The sequence below is a fragment of the Natrix helvetica genome, assembly GCF_964273705.1.
Source record: "Natrix helvetica genome assembly, chromosome: 7".
Classification (NCBI taxonomy): Eukaryota; Metazoa; Chordata; class Lepidosauria; order Squamata; family Natricidae; genus Natrix; species Natrix helvetica.
Window position 1 is genome coordinate 64471241 of NC_138558.1, and position 21035 is coordinate 64492275.

At 41.6% G+C, this 21035-nt stretch overlaps 1 protein-coding gene across 1 annotated transcript in view; it reads right to left on the minus strand.

Moving 5' to 3' along the window:
• Positions 1 to 21035, minus strand: part of KIT (KIT proto-oncogene, receptor tyrosine kinase) — a 144504-nt gene that overhangs the window by 58968 nt on the left and 64501 nt on the right. The window contains exons 3-5 of the mRNA XM_081959290.1: positions 13720 to 13998; positions 12115 to 12251; positions 7643 to 7802 (exon numbers count right to left, since the gene is read on the minus strand). Of these exons, the coding sequence (XP_081815416.1) occupies positions 7643 to 7802; positions 12115 to 12251; positions 13720 to 13998 (576 nt within the window). The remainder of the gene's footprint in view (positions 1 to 7642; positions 7803 to 12114; positions 12252 to 13719; positions 13999 to 21035) is intronic.

The following is a 21035-nucleotide window of genomic DNA, read 5'->3' on the forward strand; positions in this document are numbered from 1 at the left end:
TCCCAGCTTCTGCCAACCTAGCAGTTCAAAAGCACGTATAAAATGGAAGTAGAAAAATAGACCACCTTTGGTGGGAAGGGAACAGCGTTCCATGGGCCTTCGGTGTTTAGTCATGCTGGCCACATGACCACGGAGACGTCTTTGGACAGCGCTGGCTCTTCGGCTTTGAAACGGAGATGAGCACCGCCCCCTAGAGTCGGGAACGACTAGCACATATGTGCGAGGGGAACCTTTACCTTTACCATTTGCCTAGATGGGCTCCCAACAAAGTTGGCAGTACAAAATGGCCAATAAACATAAAACAAAAGCCAGCAAAAACCAATTATCTATTATAAAGACACCTTCATATTAATATCCAAGAACAATCAGTTCCAGAACAGCAGAAATTTCCCCATTGTTTCTTAAAAAATACATGTCTACAGCAGATATTTCAAAACAAATGGCTCTGATTAATCTTCTCAAGAAAATCATAACAATTGGAACGATCATTCTGAGTGTATCTCCTTGTTTTAGCTAACAGCCTAGTTTTGAAGATTTTTTTTTAACAATGACACATCTCTTCCTATTTCTAGAAATGTGTCCATCATATTTACCATGGATAATGGCAAATATTATATCTTCCTCGTCAGGAAGTTCTACAATATGACATCTAGGTTTTATTCATTTCCCATGTAAAATAATAGCGTTTAAGCAGCAGAGTGAGGGGTGGGGTGGGGGAACCTTTTTTGCCAATTACAGATAAAGACATGTTCAGAATACGCCTGCTAATTACACTCCATGAATATGTTCCTAATCAGTTTAGCACTTATGGTAATTTTAATATTTGAAAAGTATTATGTGTCACAGCAATCTAGCACTCTAGGGTAGCTTTTCAGGAAAGCATGTTAATAAACAGCAGAGTGTAAGCATTTTTGATGGCTTCTGGCACAGGGTGTGCAAGACACAATGGACCCAGGCTTTAGTGAGCTCTGGAAATCAAAACTTTCACACTAAAATGGACTCTGGGTACAATCCAGTATTATTTGTGGAGCAGTTTTTCCTACAGGTTTCTACTCAATTACCAGATGAGGCTTTATTTCACATGCTTGCCATTAAGAAAGCATGTAAGAATATATGTTTTCACAGTAACCACCATTATAGTCTTCTCTCTCTCTCGCTTGTCTTCTCCAAAAATTGGTCCTTTCAAGTTGTGGGATAGATATGACAAATTAACAATGTCTACTGCATACAAAGAAAACCTACATAAAATGTTTTACAGATGGCACTTCCCACCAACAAGATTAACTAAGATGTTGGAAGTGTAATCAGATTCTGGGCTCATACTACCATATGTGGTGGATGTGGCCAAAGGGAAAAGCATCCTGGACAAAAATATAAATATACCGTATTTTTCAGACTATAAGATGCACTGTAGTATAAGACACACCAAGATTTTGGAGAGATATTTTTTTTAAAAAAAAAAGGTTTTGCACTCTGCAGTTCTCCCAAACCATCTGCATGCCCCGAGTCCTTCGGGAGAGGGTGCGGCTAAGAAATAAATATATTATTATTATTATTATGCAGAGAGTTTGAGATGCCTGCAAAGTGTTCCTGGGGGCTGGGGGAGGGGCAAAAATGGCCCGTTTTTTTGCAAATAACAGGGCATGCATAGGCTTTGGGAGACTTGTAGAGTGCTCCTGGAGGCTGGGTGGGGGCAAAAACGAGCAAAACACAGCCTGTTTTTTGCTCATTTTTGCCCTCCCCAGCCTCCAGGAGCACCCTCTGCGCGTCCATTTTTGAGAAAAACAGGATGCGCGGGGGTGGTGTTTTGGGAGGCAAAAAATGCTGCATTCAGTGTATAAGACACACCCAAATTTTCACCCCCTTTTTGGGGGGGAAAGGTGCGTCTTATACTCTGAAAAATATGGTACTTGGATAGAAAAAAATGATAAAGGAACGTATATAGATATAAAACCAGAAATATTTCTGTTGGGTATCATATCAGAAAAATGTAATAAAGGGACTATGTATCTAATACTACATGTGTTAACAGAGGCTAGAATTGTATTTGCTGAACATTGGAAAGGTGTGGCGATCCCTAAAGGAGAGAAGATAATAAAAAATATACTAGGATGTGCAGAAATGGATAGATTAACACCTGAAATTAAAGAGAAGGAAGACACGGAATATTTTGAAATATGGGATTTGTTTTATCAATGGTTAACCCCTAGAAACAGAAGTTAGAACGTTTAAAATTATAAGAGGAGGACTAATTTTACTATGAGGGCTTATTACAATATATTTATTACTAATACAAATTTGTATTAATAATTAATAAGTATTAATATTATGATGAGATAATACTGTTCTTATGTGACCAAGGAACATTATAACTATTATGATGATGACTAATCCTCAGACAACTACACTGTTTATATAAATATTGAATTGTTGCTCTTTCTTTATATAGCAAAAAATAAACATAATAAATAATAAGTAAAAATAAAAAATCAGCCCTCAGCATTTGATACTGAAAGCAGTATACAGGCAGCCCTCAGCTTATAGCCACAATTGGGCCCAAAATTTATGCTGTTAAGTGAGAATCTGTTAAGGGAGTGTTGCCCCATTTTACGACATTTCTTGCCACAGTTGTTAAGTGAATCACTGCAGTTGAACATTCAGTAACCCGGTTGTTAAGGGAATCTGACTTCCCCATTGACTTTGCTTGTCTGAAGGGCAGAAAAGGGGGATCACATGGTTTTGGGACACAGCAACGGTCGTAAGTATGAACCAGTTGCCATGCATCTGAATTTCGGTAACATGAGCCTGGGGATGCTGCAAAGGTTGCAACTGTGAAAAATGATCATAAGTCACTTTTTTTCAGTGCCGTTGTCACTGAATGGAACGGTCATTAAATGAACTGTTGTAAGTTGAGGGCTAACTGTATTGCACTCACAATATAGTTAGACCAGGGGTGCCCAAACTTGGGAACTTTAAGACTTGTGGACTTCAACTCCCAGAATTCCCCAGCCAGCCATGCTGGCTGGGGAATTCTGGGAGTTGAAGTCCACAAGTCTTAAAGTTCCCAAGTTTGGACACCCCTGAGTTAGACTGTTAACTAGCTATAGCAGTGTTTCTCAACTTTGGCAACATCAAGGGGTGTGGATTTCAACTCCCAGAACTCCTCAGCCTTGTCCTTTAGTCCAATGGCCCCCGAACCTTTGGGGTACCAGGGACCAGTTTCTTGGCAAGGCTTTTCCGTGGACCGGAAAGAGCGTGGTTTTGCATGCTGCTTGCACCCCACGGATGGGGCTTCGTTTGTTTTCGCAGCCCGGTTTCTAGCATGCCGCAGCCTGGTGCCAGTCCATGGACCTGGTTTAGGGACCCCTGCTTTAGTCAGTATCATCTTTTTTTTAGATTCAGATTAACAGAGTTGGAAGGGGCCTTGTTGGTCATCTAGTCCAACCCTCCCATTCAAGCAGGAGACCCTACACCATTTCTGACAAATGGCAGTCCAGTCTCTTCTTGAAAGCCTCCAGGGATGAAGCTCTCACAAGGCAACTTCTGTTCCATTGGTTGACTGTTCTCACTGTCAGAAGATTTCTCCTTATTTCCAGGTTGAATCTCTCCTTGTTCAGTTCCCATCCATTATTCCTTGTCTGGCCTTCAAGTGCTTTGGAGAATAGCTTGACCTCATCCTGTCTGTGGCAGCCCCTCAAATATTGGAAGACTGCTATCATGTCTCCCCTGGTCCTCCTCTTCACTAGACCAGCCATCTTTTTTTCCCCCTCTTCTTTTTTTCAATTAAAGAATTTATGATTTTTTTTAATGATCTCATGCTTTAAAGACAAGGCAGAACCCAGACAAAAGCAGTACTAGAGGGGTACGCCAAGGTCTGGATTTGAAGGGCAAAAGGTGATTTAAGTGCACATGTAGCATCTGTTGAGAATACTTGGATCAAGCGTATCTTCTCCTGGAGTCACATGTCCATTGCAGAAGGGAGCCACATGAGCCCAGGAAAAGGAACAGCTGGTTTCAGGCATTTATTATTGGGGCTACATGCAATACACTGCATGCTCCTAATCCCATTTTGCCTTTCAAATCTAATTCTTCGCACAACCTAAAAACTACATTTAATATAGTATTAAAGTATTTTAGAAGCATTTCAAACTTCCTGAAGCATTTCAAACTTCCTAACAGTGAGAAAAATTAACCAGTGGAACAGCTTGCCTTCAGAAGTTGTGGGTATTTCATCACTGGAGGTTTTTAAGAAGAGTCTGGACAACCACTTGTCTGAAATGGTATAAGGTCTCCTGCTTGAGCAGGGGGGGGGGTTGGACTAGAAGACCTTGAAGGTCCCTTCCAGATCTGATCTATCCTATCCTATCCTATCCTCTATATTTTTCTAATCTATTCTATCCTCTCCTCTATATTTTATTATTCTATTCTATTCTCCTATACTATTCTATTCTATTCCATTCCATTCCTCTCTATTCTCTGTTCTCTGTTCTCTATTTTATATTCTATATTCTATTTAAATTTAAAAATTACCAGCAAGATTTCTTTTTAGGTACGTTATATATTTTCCCTTCTAACACATTAAAAATTTAATGACAACTTTTAGGGGGACGCAGGGCCTACTGCTGTCCTATTTTGGAACAAGAAGGGAGGGATTCTTCAAAATTCTTTTAAATAAATCTATCTCAGTTTTAAGTCCACTTCTTATGTCACACCACACTATTCTTTTGTTGTGGAAACACAATGATATAGACATTAAGAGATACATAAACAAACACCCAGGAGAAATTTCTTCACACAACCTATTGTTCTGACCCAGTTCACATTCCCCTTCAGGGGAGTTTGAGATGTAAACCTTTCTGACTGTACTCCATGACCAAATAAATAACAGGAAACTTTCATAATTTCACAAAGATACAGTATGTTTCTAACATAATTACGGGTACTACTTTACACAATATAAATTGGATGCCAAAGCCTGAAACAGTAAATAAACCTCGTGCTAGCTCTGTGTCCATACTAACATTTTATTGTATGTTTACAGTGTTCCATCCAAGACTTTTTGTTAAAGGAAAGTAGGCTTTGGATCTTCATATTTACCAAGTATCATACAACAATGGAGAACATTGGAGACACACCACCCAGAGCCCTATTCTGCCAGCAGACTTTGTTGTTAGTTGCAAAGTCCTATGTGACCCATCGCGACCCCATGGACAACGTTCCTCCAGGCCTTCCTGTCCTCTACCATCCTCTGGAGTCCATTGAAGCTCACACCGACTCCTTCGGTGACTCCATCCAGCCACCTCTGTCGTCCCCTTCTTCATTTGCTCTCAATCTTTCCCAGCAAGCGGCTCTTCTCCAGTGAGTCCTTCCTTCTCATTAGGTGGCCAAAGTCTTTGAGTTTCCTCTTCAGGATCTGTCCTTCTAAAGAGCAGTCAGGGTTGATCTCCTCTAGGACTGACCGGTTTGATCGCCTTGCGGTCCACGGGACTCGCAGGAATCTTCTCCAGCACCATAGTTCAAAGGCCTCAATTCTTTGATGCTCAACCTTTCTTATAGTCCAACCTTCACAGCCAGACATTGCAACTGGAAAAACCAGCAGACCTATGGGGTGCTTTTGTGGTTTACAATCAGACTCTCTCCAAAAATGCTGTATTCAGTGTATAAGATGCATCCAGATTTTCACCCTTTTTTGGGGGGGGGGGGAAAGGTGCATCTTATACTCTGAAAAATACAGTAGTTCCATTGAGGACTACACATTGAATGAGTTTGGTCAGACAGTTACGAATACATCTGGGGGCCGATGCTGTCTATCTCACATTTTTCTATCTTATGAAGAAGTAGGTTGTGGTCTATTTTGTCAAGTGCCTTATTGAAATCCAAGTATGCTATGTCCACAGCATTTAACTGGTCTACTAGTTTAGTTACTTTTGTCAAATAATGCAGTCAGGTTTTATCTGGCATGATCTGTTTTTTACAAACCCATGTTGACTTCTAGTAATGGCTTTGCTTGTTTCTAGGTGTTCGCAGATTATCTTCTCCAGGATCTTTCCAGGTATGGATGTCAGGTTGATTGGTATGGAGTTTCCTGGATCCATTTCTCCACCTTTTTTTTGAAGACGGAATCACAACAGCTATTTTCCAATCCTCTGGTGGTTCCCCGGTGACGTTTAGGCCTAGTCCACTTCAATATGGCATCAATATAACTCTAACAAAGCACATATCTGGCTTCTTCTTCACTGACTATAAATGCATTATCACAAAATAATACAGACACCTTTGGCCCGCAATTGCATCTTCAATCCCAATTCCTACATTACATCCACCGGAACTTATTTCATCTGAAAGATTTACATTATGCCGGAATCCCACTCTCGAGATATAAACTAAAACTTCTAACCCAAGCTTCCTTTGGAATTGCATCGTCCACAAATCATCGCATTCCAAATGCTGAAGAATCAGCCTGGCTTTCAGATGATTTAAACAGGACACTTTTTGCAATACATGCAAACTACGCAATTCCATTCTTAACTTTGGTGCGCATGGTTACATGTAACTCACACAATTGTGTAAGCAGAAGCACAGAGCTAATACTTAGCATGGACTCATTGATTCATTTAGATCAGTGTTTCTCAACCTTGGCGACTTTAAGTCCTGTGGACTTCAACTCCCAGAATCCCCCAGGCAGCTGGCAGGGGAATTCTGGGAGTTGAAGTCCACAGGACTTAAAGTCACCAAGGTTGAGAAACACTGATTTAGATTATTTAAAACCATGATGGCGAACCTGTGGCCAGCTGATTTTCGGCCTTCCGGAGGGCCGGGAGAGGCCGTTTTCACCCTCCCCAGGCTTCAGGAAAGCCTCCAGAGCCTGGGGAGGGCTGGCCCATTGGTCCCGTTTTTTGCCCTCCCTAGACTGCGGAGGCTTTCCTGGAGCCTGGGGAGGGTGAAAATGGCTTCCTCGCCCCCTTGGAGGAAATACCAAGCTCAGCTTGGAGGCGAGCAGTGGGGCGCACGTGGGAGGGGGTTCTGCACGTGCATGCAGGGGGGCTTTGCATTATGGGTACTAGCACACGCACTTGCATTTTTGGCACCCAACAACAAAAAGGTTAGCCATCCCTGATTTAGAGTATATCCCATTTTTCAACTTCAAAATCTTTTGGACAGCTTATCAATGAAATACTTGGATTTGGCACTGATCCTATCAGAAGGTAAGTAAGATCACCAATGTTTAGACATTTGGGATGCGAACTTCCACTAGTCCCCATCAAAGATCTGTGACAATGGGAGTCGAAACCATTTGGAAATCATAATCCTGGCCAATATGATCAAATTACTCTCAATTTCCCAAGACAGGAATTGGCACTGTCACAAGGGTTTGGATCCACTTATAATTATGGCACCATGGAAATATGACTATTACTACCCTAGGACTACATACATGCACAAACTCAAGGAAATGTTCTTTTTTACATGGACTTTGTTTTTACAAAGAACTATTTCGGTATTGCAAAACAGGAAGTGGGAGGGTTAGAGTTAAAAACATTTTGAAACATACATTTCAACATATATCCCAACAATATACTAGTGTGTAGCTTTTGCTCTAACCCTGGAATTATGTATATATGTCTGCGATATTAATATTTACCTATTACATTCAAGGTTAGTGTGACATTAGATGTTCCAAAAGCATTGGTGGCTTGGCATGTGAATGCTCCAGAATCATTAACTCCCACTGAACGGATGCTCAGCCTTAATTTTTGTTCATATTCATAATCACGCACATTCTTGCTGTTGCTGGAAAAGCTCTGTCGGCAAAGGAGGGGGAAAAAAATTAACATCTAAGATACAGTGTACATAGCATCATTCTCAAATAAATTAAAAATAGATGTAATTATAACTTCACCGTATTAATATTCATAACTTAAAACTTGAATAATAAGCCATCGTGGCAAACCTGTCACTGGCATCAATCCAGAGAAAACATCTATATTCTTAAAGCTGCCTTGAGGGGGACAAAAAAAATATGAAAGAACGAAAATGAAGAAGTGCTTCTCAGGATTGTTCTTACTCTCTTGCTTTGCTCTACGTCTTGCATTTTTGGTATTTGATGGTCTCTTTAGGTAATAAACTCTGAATGAAAATTGCCCTAAAAACATTCACTATCACAAAGAGCTTTGCAAATTGTTTGTGTCATGGTCATAACTGTGTGTGTGTGTGTGTGTGTGTGTGTGTGTGTGAGAGAGAGAGAGAGAGAGAGAGAGAGAGAGAGAGAGAGAGAGAGTCAGTCAGTCTGTCTGTCTGTCTGTCTGTCTGTCTGTCTGTCTGTATTTTGATAATAAGTGGTATGAGAGTAAAATAGAGAAAATCCAGTAGCTCCTACAGCAGGGGTGTCCAAACTTGGCAACTTTAAGACTTGTGGACTTCAACTCCCAGAATTCCCCAGCCAGCAGAGCTCTTGTGCAAATCCCAACTCTGCCCAAATATTATGATGGCTTTTTTTTATTAACATGTGCTAAAGGAAATTTAGTTTTAAGCAAAGCTAAAACTGAAAACTGGTTTTCCAATGCAATATTTAAAATGATATTGGAACTGCTGCAGGACAGCAGTAGGCCACATCCTGTAAGTAAGGACCACATACGTTAGATGTCTGCTTTACTTCAGAATGGATAAGTTAGGATCAGTCAATAAATAAGCACTTAAAACACAGGAATTATGCCAGCACCAGGATTAGTAGAGAATGGCCGGGAACACTCCCGGGACATATTATCCAAATTGTACTTTCTTGAGCCTGTATAATTTCTCCAGCATTGCAACACTGCAACAGTCTTCCTATTTACATGAGCTGCTGATTATGTATTTTAATCAGCGCCATTAACATTTGTCAATTAAGACTGAAATGACTGTACTCAGCAACACTAGCTGAACTCTTTGGGGAAGTTTTCCTATACAGTGAAATGTAACTATTTACATATTTTTAAACTATATGAGTGATCTGAGTCTAATTCAATCCAGTCTTATTAATATCCAGTTAATTTCTATGAAAATTAGAAACTAGAAATGAACTGATTTCTAATGAAATCATTTCTATGTGCCCATATCGCTAATACAGGGACTGGGCAACTTGCAAGATAATAAGAAATTTAGAAGGGTTAAAAAACAATTAAAATTAGAATAAAAAGATTTAAAAAGTTAGCAACCAAGATGGATGGGCAACCTGGGTGTGAGAGCTTTCTCTACCCTGCCAGTGATCTCCAATGTAGCAGGTCAAACAGGACAGCCAAGTTTATAGATTTTTCCAGAAGGCCAGGAATATGGGGCACATCTCAACCTCTGATGGGAGAATATTCCAGAAGGGGGAGGCCACAGCAGAAAGTTGTAGTTAAAATTTAGTAGCAAGAATGGCTGCTATTAAAAGTATTTATTCAAAAGTGTGCCTTTCATAGGTGCCATATTGAAACTGATCTCCTTATATATAATTGACCTTAGCCAAAAGGCCAAGTAGCCTTATTCCCTTCTGAACCAACCCCAACCTGCCCCATGTTTGACTTGAGCTTGGTTTAGATAACCCAATCTTTTCATTAGGAACTAAAAAAATACACGCATAGACACACTAAGTTTCAGGTATTCTACAATCCAGAACAACTTGTGTTTGTTTCTCCTGACCCGTTCAACACACACTTCCAAGCAACAACTGGACAGAATGTCCTTTATTATTTTCGTTTAATTGATATTGACCACATCCTTGTCAGAATTTGTATCTTTGCTCTACTTTTCTGTCATTTATCATTTGGGTCCACAACATGACATTCACATACATTCACATCCGCACCAAGGCACTCCCAGTTCAAACATGCCATATCCATAAATTCCTTATCCATAAATACAGAATATAGTGTGGTAGGACATGGCATACGCTAATCTTACTCCACATTCCCTGTCAAACCAGTCACTAAGCATGCCATTTATTTTTAATCATGCTTTGCTTTCACTATAAGTGGTCATTTATCAGGGGTGGATTGCTCTTACCATCGCTACCGATACACTGCTCACGGGCCATGCGTCATGCACAATCCACCACCTCTGCGACACCTAGCTGCTTGTTGGGGCTCGCGCAGGCGCTGCACACTGCGTGCGCATGGGCAATTGGCCAGTTGTTTTAAAAACAGGTATAGAACGCAGGCGGGCGGGTGGGCCAAACGAGCCACCGTACCAGTACGCTGTCAGCTGCTCCCGGTTACTACCGGTTCAGCCGTACCGGACTATACCCAGAGGAACCCACCACTGTCACGTATCCCTTCAGCAATCAGTTTTCAACTCCCTCTTCACACAAAATATTCCGTACTTCAAGCTTGCTAACTATATTGTATACGTTCTGTAACACATGCATGGTAAGCTTCCATTCTCATATTCATGCACTTCCCAATGACCTGGTGATGAGCAAAATTTATGCTACACCGTTTGAGAATGGCATTCTATACTCCTCTCAAGTTGTGCTCATTCTCATTTCTTGTACTCTTTCAATCATAATTCCATCAAATGCTGTCTTAGGAACAGGAAAGTTATCCTTTCTTAGGCAGCCCAGAGTTGTATCAGTGACATGGGCAGCATAGAACTTTAATTTTTTTCTCTTTTAACGATCCTGTAATCCCTTGCATCAGGGCGGAGTCAGGACAATGAAATGGAGCTGAGAAATTACTGGCCGGATGCCCTTCCTGACACCTACATGGAGCTCACAGCAGGAATTTTTTCTTTACACCCACAAAAATATCTGCCACTACCAAGGATCAAACTCACAGCCTCCTGATTGTGAGGCAAGAGCTCCATCTCTATACCACCACCTGGCCTTTCTCAGCATCAGGGTGGAGTTGGGACAATGAAATGGAGCCAGGAGATTACTGGCCGGATGCTCTTCCTGACACCTACATGGAGCTCACAGCAAGATATGTTTTCTTTGCACCCAGAAAAATATCTGCCGCTACCTAGGATCAAACTCACAGCCTCCTGATTGTGAGGCAAGAGCTCAGTGGTGGGTTCTGGATCAGTGGAAGCGCTGAAGACTTAAAAGATTGATAAGGAGCTTGGGCGGGCAGGCCCTCCGGAGCACCATACCGGAACGGTATCCGGTGCTCCGGGCAGGCTCCAGTACGCCCGTACCGGGGCATACTGCCTGCCACCCACCACTGCAAGAGCTCCATCTCTATGCCACCATGCCATTCTCAGCATGGAAATTTAATAACAAAAATAGATATTTTTTTAAAAAAATGCTGCTGCCATTTTTGAATTCATTCTTGTTATCTTTCTCTTAACGCAGGGAAACAAAATCATTCTTCCACTCACCAGGCACAGTTGCAATCTTCACATGCATTAAATACGTTGACAGCAACTCCACATAAACTGCACCCAATTTTAACACTTCTCCAGTTGCATCAACTCTACCTGCACCCTTACAATTATTCAACATTCTCACAGTATTTAGGACTATATTTTTATTGTTATTTTCTTGAATGCTAACAAGTGTTACATTTGTTACAGTTCTACTCTCTGAATCAGATATCACTGACATTACATTAAAAAATTCAATCATACTTTTCCACCAATGTGTTCGTTTCATTCAAAATCATTTTGAGACTTTAAAAATAAACATATATATTTAATTCCACATATTATGCCATAGATTCCTGCTTCCAAAACAGTTATTAATTGCCATCAAAGCTTTTTTTTTTTGCATTTTCTCTGTCTTGATTATTCCGATTTCTTGGATTACATTTTTTGTGACTGTATACTTTTGAGAATTGTATACCCATTATATTTTCTGCTCATCGTTTAGTGCAGCAATTGTTTTCTTATATGCATCTTTTTCTCATCCATATCCTCTTTCATTTCCTCATTGTACCAAAACTTTTTCCAGTTTCTTACTTCCCGTTACCTTTTCTTTGTGCAGCTGTTCTTTCACTTCCATTCAAGATTTGTCAATGCTATCATTCCAACAATGATGCCTTCCATGAATATTACTTTATCACAGCTCATAATTTATATCTCAGACCTGTTCTTAAGTTATTATTTCAGAAAGACTATTCTTTCAAGTACATTTGTACATATTAGGTATAACGAACTCACCGCATTGCCTTGAAAAATCCAATTAGCTTTAAGAGAGCTATCTATATCCTTGATTGTACATGTCACTTCAAATTCTTCACCTTCCTTGAGAAGCTGCATTGTTTTGGACAAGGTGATGGATGGTAAGGACTTGTGAACTAAAAAAAAATCCAGATGCACATTATTTTCATTACATGCAAAAAGGGGGTCGAAATTGACAGTTCTTTAAAAAAGGCTGTATGTATGTATGTTCCAGTATAACTCTGGAGCACCTTGAACAATTTCAATGAAACTTGGTACACCAGGGGTGTCCAAACTTGGAAACTTTAAGACTTGTGGATTTCAACTCCCAGAATTCCCCAGCCAGCCATGCTGGCTGGGGAATTCTGGGAGTTGAAGTCCACAAGTCTTAAAGTTCCCAAGTTTGGACACCCCTGTGGTACACAGATGTCTTACCCTCTGGAAACAAATACTGGCGGGGGGGAGAGACCCCTGGAGTGGGGTGTCTGTGTGTGTATGTGTTCCAGCATAACTCTGGAACGCCTGGGCCATTAAGGAGACCGAGTGCGGCTTCCTAGAGTGGCAACTGTTTGTGATGTCAGTTCCTTCGCAGCTTCCTCTGGAAAGCCAGCTGTGATGTTTGCCCTCCAGTGGACCAATGGGGAAGCGGCAGATGGATTTGGGGCAAAGTGCCAGGATCATATACAGGGCAGGAAAGACGAGCGCATGGGAGGGAGAAGGGAGACGGCAGGGATGATGGGCATGGGAGTAGGGGGAAGAAAGGCCCCTCTCAATGGCTCCCTGTCAGACAAACGCTTCAATGTCCATAAATACCCAGGCAACGGCGGGTTATCGGCTAGTCTTCCAATAAAGTATCAGATTTGCTAAACGTATTTTAAACACTGGGACATATCATAGTTGTACTTTCATCCAAATAAAAATGTAAAAACATTTATAGGGACTACGTAACAAATACAGATAATAAGCCTGCCCTGTATTTGATCTTGCAAAAAGACTGAAGGTCAATGGGGAAACTCATCTAATACCATTTTGTAAGGCTACAATTCACAATCTTGAATCCACCGGTGGGATCTGAGAACATCTATTAACATGAAATATTTTCCTAATTATCTTACCTTTATATACAGGCAGTCCTTGACTTATGATCATAATTGAGCCCAGAATTTATGTTCCTAAGCTAGACATTTAACGGAATTTTCCCCAATTTATGACCTTTCTTGCCACAGTTGTTAAGTGAATCACCCGCAGTTGTTAATTAGTAGCCCGGTTGTTGTCAAATCAATCTGGCTTCCCCATTGACTCTGCGTGTCCGAAGGCCGCAAAAGGCGATCACGTGACCTTGGAACACTGCAACAGTCATAAGTATGAGTCAGTTGCCAAGCGTCTGAAGTTTAATCATGTGACCATGGGGATGACGCAACAGTTGTGTGAAAAATGGTCCTTCCCCAGTGCCGTTGTAACATTGAGTGGACATTAAACCAACTGTCAAGTCGAGAGCTGCCTGTAAACTAGATACACTGTTTGCCAAGCTGTACAAGAAAAGGGATTGTGCACATCGGTCCGACTGTTAACAGATATTTGAGTTCAGCTGAATGCATTTTTTACCTGCTCTCACCATAAGTGTTATATCTTTTGATTTTTTCTCAACTCCATCTTGTTGCGCCACACACCAGTAACAACCTAGAAATGATCTCTGTACGTTTTTTATGGTGATTCCCTTCTGAGGATCAGGAACTAAGGTCATATTCTCAGGCAGAGGTTTGTGATGACATCTTTTCAAAGTGAAATTGGAAACATCTGGATCTGTCACTGGGCAGACAATGAGAGCATCGCTGTCCTCCCTTCCAAAGATTGTGGGTCTGTGAAAGAACAGAACCTCTGGATCTATAATAAAAAATTTTTTTTAAAAAAAAAAAAGACATTAAGAAGAAATTCCTACAAAGGTATATAATGAGCCATGTTTAAACTCATGTGATATCTTCAATAACATCTAATTTGGATCCAATATTGTTGTGATAGTTGGATTAGAAGCTATTTTTTATATGCACATATTTAATGTCCCCTCCATATGGAGCATCAAAGAAATGTCAGAATTTTCTGGAAATACTTCATTGACTCTGGTCTTGCTAAAATTCTCCCAACTGGCAATAATTCCAAGGAAGAGATAACTAAGCTTACCTTTGGCAGATGAGGAGAAATTAGGAAAGTCGTTATTTTAAAAAAGGTAGCTATTAAAATTTAAAACAGTATGGCTAATGATGCTCCATCCAATTAACCACTCCTTTCATCCAGCAAGTCTCAAATCTTCCTGTTAGCCAGGTAGCCTGGACATTCTTGAAGTTGAATACCAAAGATATGTGAAATTGTCATAGAGTGATTCCTCAGCAAAATACTAAAAGCTTTCCATAGTCCTGGGGACTAAGACATATGAAGAATGGTTGCAGGAATTAGGTATTGCTCAGTGGTGGGTTTCAATTTTTTTTAGAACTTCTTCTGTAGGTGTGGCCTGCTTTGTGGGAGTGGCTTGCCAGCCATGTGACTGAGTGGGAGTGGCTTGGCACTCATGTGACTGGGTGGGCATGGCCAACTTGTAAAATGTGGTGAAACTCACTGAACAATGCTCTTGCTTAGCAACCAAAATGTTGGCTCAGAAACTCTGGCATTTGAAGCACGCAAGTCTTAAAAGCTGTCAAGTTACAAGACCCTTGCACCCCTAACCCTTTAGAAAAAAAACCCCCATGGATGTTCAAACTTGGCAGCTTTAAGACTTTAAGGTTTAGATAGGACTCTTAGAGGCAGGCGGGGCGATTGGTGAGCCAGCCAATCAGTGAGTGGTGGGCGGGGCAAAGCATGGTGTGGACGGGCAGGGTGAGGGAGCTGGAACTGGTTCTAAACGGCACGGTAGATTTATGGAATCTCTTCTATAGAAGAGGTTAGAACTGGCAGGAACCCACCCCTGGTACTGCTAGTCTAGAGAAAAGAAGTACTAGTCTCTGCCGTGCATGCGAGAGATGTGCGCGCATGCGTGGGGGTTGCACACGCAGGCACCAGAGGGCGGGGGGTTGCACATGCATGCACAGTGGGGGTTTGGGGGTGCGGCACGCCCTGCCTGCACCCCATTTTTGGTCCCATGAGTCTTTAATGAGGCCTGCAAGGGCCAAAATGGGGGATTGTATATGTAATTGTGGGGGTGGTCATGGATGCATGCGTAGGGGGCAGGGCACACAGAGGGGTATCGTGCACGCATTGCATTATGGTATACTAGGACAAAAAGGTTAGCCATCACTAGTATAAGGTCTCCTGCTTGAGCAGGGGGTTGGGTTAGAAGACCTCTAAGGACCCTTCTAGCTCTATTCTGATTGACTGGTTTGTGTTTTTATCAACTTTGAACAATAATTTAGGTAGCTCCTATTTTTTCTACTTGCATTTTTTACATGCTTTCGAACTGGGACAAGTAACGGGAGGAGCTCACACTGGCTGGGAATCATGGGACTTGTAGGTGAAGAGACTACAATTCTAATCCTTTGATAATGTCCTAGTTCTCTGAGTTCAATGATAAAACTGTCGTCTATCGTCTGATTCATATTCTGCTCAGAACTAGAGAATTTTATGGCTTTGTCTGGTCCTAAAATATTTTGTTCTTTGAATGTTATGGATTGGTAAAGTTTGTTACAGAGGGCTCGTGTGTGTGTGTGTGTGTGTGTGTGTGTGTGTGATTTATTTATTTATTAAATTTATATTGCTGCCTACTTGCGCATGGCGAATCAAGGTGGCTTACAAGGATATAAAAACAGCGTATAAAAGAAATAAAAAGAAAAAAAAAGAAAAATAATATAATACCCCCCACCGTGGCAACAAAACACATTCATACGAGGGATTCAAACCACCAAACTGCCAATGTTCTGATCGACAAGCTCAGCATCTTAGCCACTGAGTCACCTTAACCAGATAGCCATACATATATATGCTATGCATATTTTCCCACATGGAGGGGAGAATGATACAAACAGCATTGAAATGTGGTGCAAACCTCACTCCTTTCCTACACATGCTCCAATGTTGCAGCCGGCCTCCACAGGGCACTGCTTGTAGTATCATGCTACCATGCTTGCAGCTATTATCATTCTAATAAAGCAGAAACACCCAGTAGACTACAGTGCACTGTCTTATAAATAAGTCCGCTCCCTTGTTTAAGCCTGACAGTGTAATGATGAAAGGTCTCGTGCAAATCTTTCAGTCACAATCAATTCTGAACTCTAATCAGACATTAGACGAGGGATTAAAAGTCACCAGGGACTAGTGGAAATAAACTCTGTCCTCCTACGTTGAGCTGGTGATCTTTGATCAGGAAAAGCATCCCTACTTTCAGCAGTGATGTCCGTCACAAGAGGAGCTCATACAAGAGACCGCATCCTGAATTCCTTTGCACGCACAGTTTTATACACAAAGGCTTCCTTGGATCAGATGCTGAAGTTGGAAAAAAAAGATGGCTTAGAAGGTGAGACCTCACCTGTGTGACTTTCAAAGGATTAGGATTATCACTGCTGTCCAAATTATGGCATTAACTCAATCTAATTCCTCAGTTCTCTCTCTGCCTGTCTCTCTCTCTCTCTGTCTCTCTCAGGTTGTCTCTGTCTCTCTGTTTCTCTGTCTCTGTCTCTCTCTGTATGAATCTGTCTGTCTCTCTGTCTATCTCTCTCTTTGTCTCTCTGTCTGTCTCTATTTCTCTGTCTGTCACTTTCTGTCTGCCTCTGTCTGTCACTTTCATCTCTGTCTCTCTCTGTCTGTCTGTCTGTCTCTGTCTGTCTCTCTTTCCGTCTGTCACTCTCTGTCTGTCTCTGTCTGTCTCTCTATCTCTGTCTCTGTCTCTGTCTGTCTGTCTCTGCTTTTAATTTCTGCAGGGACAGTATCATTGATGAAATGATGTAGTTCTGATCCACATTCACGATCACAACAATTAATTTTTTGTGCTCCCATTTTTCATATCATCCTAACCTGTCTGGTAAGTGGTGGAAAATGAGGGAAGCATTTGCTACAAGGTTCAACTTCCCCCTGCTTGTTTAAACGTTGGTTAGAAATGTACCTTACAACACAATAAAATTCACATTTCAGTAGATTGCTATGAATAGATTTTTCCATTTCACAATGTTTAATCCCTTCTTAATTGAGCAGAGCATTAATAGAACTTAATTGGTAACAAAGTTGTATTCTATTTGCCAAACCACTCTCTTCCCAACCCACATCCTCAACTTTTTGATAAAGTGCTGAGATATCTTTCTTGTTTGTTTGTTTGTTTATTTGCCAGGAGATATATATATGTGTTTGCTGCTCCTTTATTTTTTCCATCTAATTTCCACAGTACCGTGTTTTCCCGAAAATAAGACAGGATTTATTTTCTTTTGATCCCCCAAAATAAGCACTTGATCTTATTTTCAGGGAGGTCTTATTATTTTTGAGGTGCAGGAGACAGCGAGTGTAGTCACTTGTGGCTGCTGCTGTGTTGCAATATTTTAGGGGAGGGCTTATTTTCATGGGAGGAATTATTTTAGCGCATGTGCTCAAAAGCCCGATTGGGCTTATTATCCAGGGAGGTCTTATTTTGGGGGAAACAGGGTACCTTGATAGGATTTGTGGCAAAGTGGTGTATAAATATTGTTAATAAATAAAAAAATAGAATCTAGAATGGCAATAAAATTCTTATATTCCTACATTTGTTTGACGGTAAAGTCTATAGACTCAGCACCACAGAAAAGGCTTTTTTTCCCTAGATTTTAAATTATTCAGTAAGCTGAATGCTATACCCAAGTATCGCTAAAGGGCAGTTTGCAATAGTGTTTTTCTTTTAAAAAAAAGTAAAAAGCAGCATCAGAAAATATGGGTTTTCAAGCAAAATATCATCAGGTTTCCATACCTAGACCCTGCTAAATGATGTATTTACTAATGGGGGGGGGGGGGAGAGACATTGATTGAGGTTTCCTAATAATTGTTCCAGATTATTTCATATCAGCAAAACAACTTTTTTCAGTGCAATCTATTCATTCATTCAAATGCCAATTACTGGCTGATGAAGAAATGTAAAACTGCACACACATGTGGACTGGTCCTTAAAATATGACAGCAGAAGATTATGGATGTTTTGGCTAAACACAGAACTTACTTTGTTGATGCTTCCAAAAATCCCTTTAGAACTATAAAAGCCCACAGAACAGCTGCCCACTGCCCCAGAGGACTCATCAGAAAGCCATAATCCAAATCTTCTCATCTTTTATTTCGTTCTAGTCTCAAAAGCCTTTGGCTTCAACCGGGGCTTCTTTCCAATCTGCATATACAGACAGTCTGAATATCAACAAGAATAAGAAGTCTCAACAGGATCTTTTTGGAGCCACGCTGCTCAAGGCAAATTTCAAATAAAATCTTACGGACTTGATTTCTTTATGGATGCTGCATCTGGTTTCTGCATGTATGATAACAAATGGGAGCTATGTAGTAGCGATGTAGTAGGAGAAGATGTGCTTCAGTGGGCATCTGTGATACTTTTCTGTGGCCAAAACCCTTTCGGCCTTCTAGAAGGCCATCAAAACCTGTTGGGTTTTTTTTTTACCCAGGGACTGGAACACAGTGAGGAAGCTTGGGATCGGTTATTGGGGCTCCCAAGGGGTGAAGTTTTGGTTGTGTTTTATAGATTTGTGGTTTTTATAGTATGGCAGTCCATAATTGTGGGCTGTCCAGACTTGGGTTTTAAAATAAGGTAGCCACACAACTATTTTAAAGAAAGAAAGAAAGGGAAACACAAATCCCAGGATTCGATCCCAAAATTTAACATGGGTCAAATGACATCTTTCAACGTTGAAGCCAGAAAAGGATGGGGGAAATTTGTGGAAAAGTTTTCCAGCTTTATTCGTCACTGACTTAGTGTAGCCTCATTAGGTGGTTGGTACATATGAGTCAGCCATAAAAGGTCTGCAGTATAAACCCATAATTATATTCTGCATCCTCTTGACTTCAAATGCCATGCTATCCAACATGCCAATTGAAAGGGATAGAGAAATCAGGTAGTAATCTGTTATTTAAATATTCCCCCCCCCCCAAAAAAAAAAAAACAGTAGGTATTTCTTCACTAATACTATGAGAAAAACTGGGCCTGCTAATCCCAGATGGCACAGCATATCCAGTCTTATTTTATACAGCTACTGGATCAGAAATGAATAGTTATTTGCCCTAATCAAAATGAATGCCACAGCACTGTTCTCTGATCTCACAACAGAAGGCAGAGATGCCCTGCCCATATCTAATTTGAGTGGCTACGGGGCCAATTACGCTCACCCAATCTTTGACTAGATCAGAATAGAATGGAAACTCACCCAGCTAATGCCTGACCATTATCTATGCTTTCGTTTTCCTGGCTAGTCTAGATAAACCATTAAATGCCAGTCAAGCATATCTTATGCCCTCATTTATTTATCATCTATCGGGGATGTCAGAAGCTGTAAGACAATCAAGTCTTGCCACTCTGGGTAGAACACAAAATCTGGAACAAAATGGCTATGTTGGAGGAGGAAAGGTAGAACATAACTGACCTGTGCATGTGTCAATCTTTTGCAGGTTTAACCAGAGGTGATACTGGATTCAATCAACCTTAGTAAATAGGTTTAGGTTCGCTCTCTAGAATGACCATTGGCTTACCTGAAGGATCCTTTTCTGTGCACTGCGGAAGAGTCCAAGCACCGGGTTAAATCAGTTTGGTTGCCCTAGGACTGAGGAATCTTTTTCCTTGGCCACGCCTCCTGGTGTTGCTTGGCCCCAGAATTTTGAGAAGGTCTGGAACCCATGAAGTCTGGAAGCGTGATGAAGCAGTAAAGGAAAGTCCAAAATGACACGACAGTCACGAATCCCTGGATGGGGAAGCCAGGTTGGGTTGGACTCTCCCGCAGTGCACAGAAAAGGACCCTTCATGTAAGCCAATGGTCATTTTCCTGTGTGCTGCTTGGAGAGTCCAAGCAACAGGACATACCCAAGTTATATGTCACTACAGCGGGCAGAAGGTCAGTCCCGGGATTCGGTCATGGAAACAACTCCCTTGAGAACCCGCCTGTCGAACAAGGCTTCGGCCAAAGCATACATGTCCAATTTATAGTTCTTGATAAAGAGCGATGGTGAAGACCAGGTATCCGCTCTGCAGATGTCGTCAATGGTAGCCTGGGTGGCCCAGGCAGCGGTGGTGGCAGCGCTCCTTGTGGAATGAGCGGTAATGTGTCGAGGTACTGCCCTGGACTGATGTTCGTATGCAGCTGCAATGCATGCTCTCAGCCACCTGCCAACCATAGAAGATGTCACCTTCTTACCCAAGGAGCCTGGCTGAAACGACACAAAGAGGGCCTCTGACCTGCAGAAGTCTGCAGAACGCTTGATGTATATCCGCAGGGTCCATCTGATGTCCAACTTGTGCCAAATACATTTCCTTGGGTGGTTGGGGCGTGGGCAGTTTAGGTAGGATGACTTCTTGCGCCCTGTGGACCAGGTGTTGATCTTTGGGATGAAGGCAGGGTCCAGATGCAGTACGACCTTGTCTGGATGGATGACACAAAGGTCCTCCCGGAATGATAGAGCCGCCAGCTCGGATATGCGCCTCGCAGATGTTATTGCGACAAGAAGGGCAGTCTTTAAGGTGAGGTATCAAAATGAAGTTGTATGTAGAGGCTCGAAGGGCAGTGAGGTAAGAGCCTGTAGGACCACTGATAACTGCCAGGTGGGGTAACGGTGAACCACCAGAGGGCGTAAGTTGGAGGCACTCTTAAGGAAACAGCGAACCCTTGATATTTTGCTGAGGGGCTGGGTCGGATCACCAGATCAAATGGTGGATAGTGCCGCCACCTGACGACGAAGGTGTTGGGAGCAAGACCCTTGTCTAGGTCCCCCTGTAG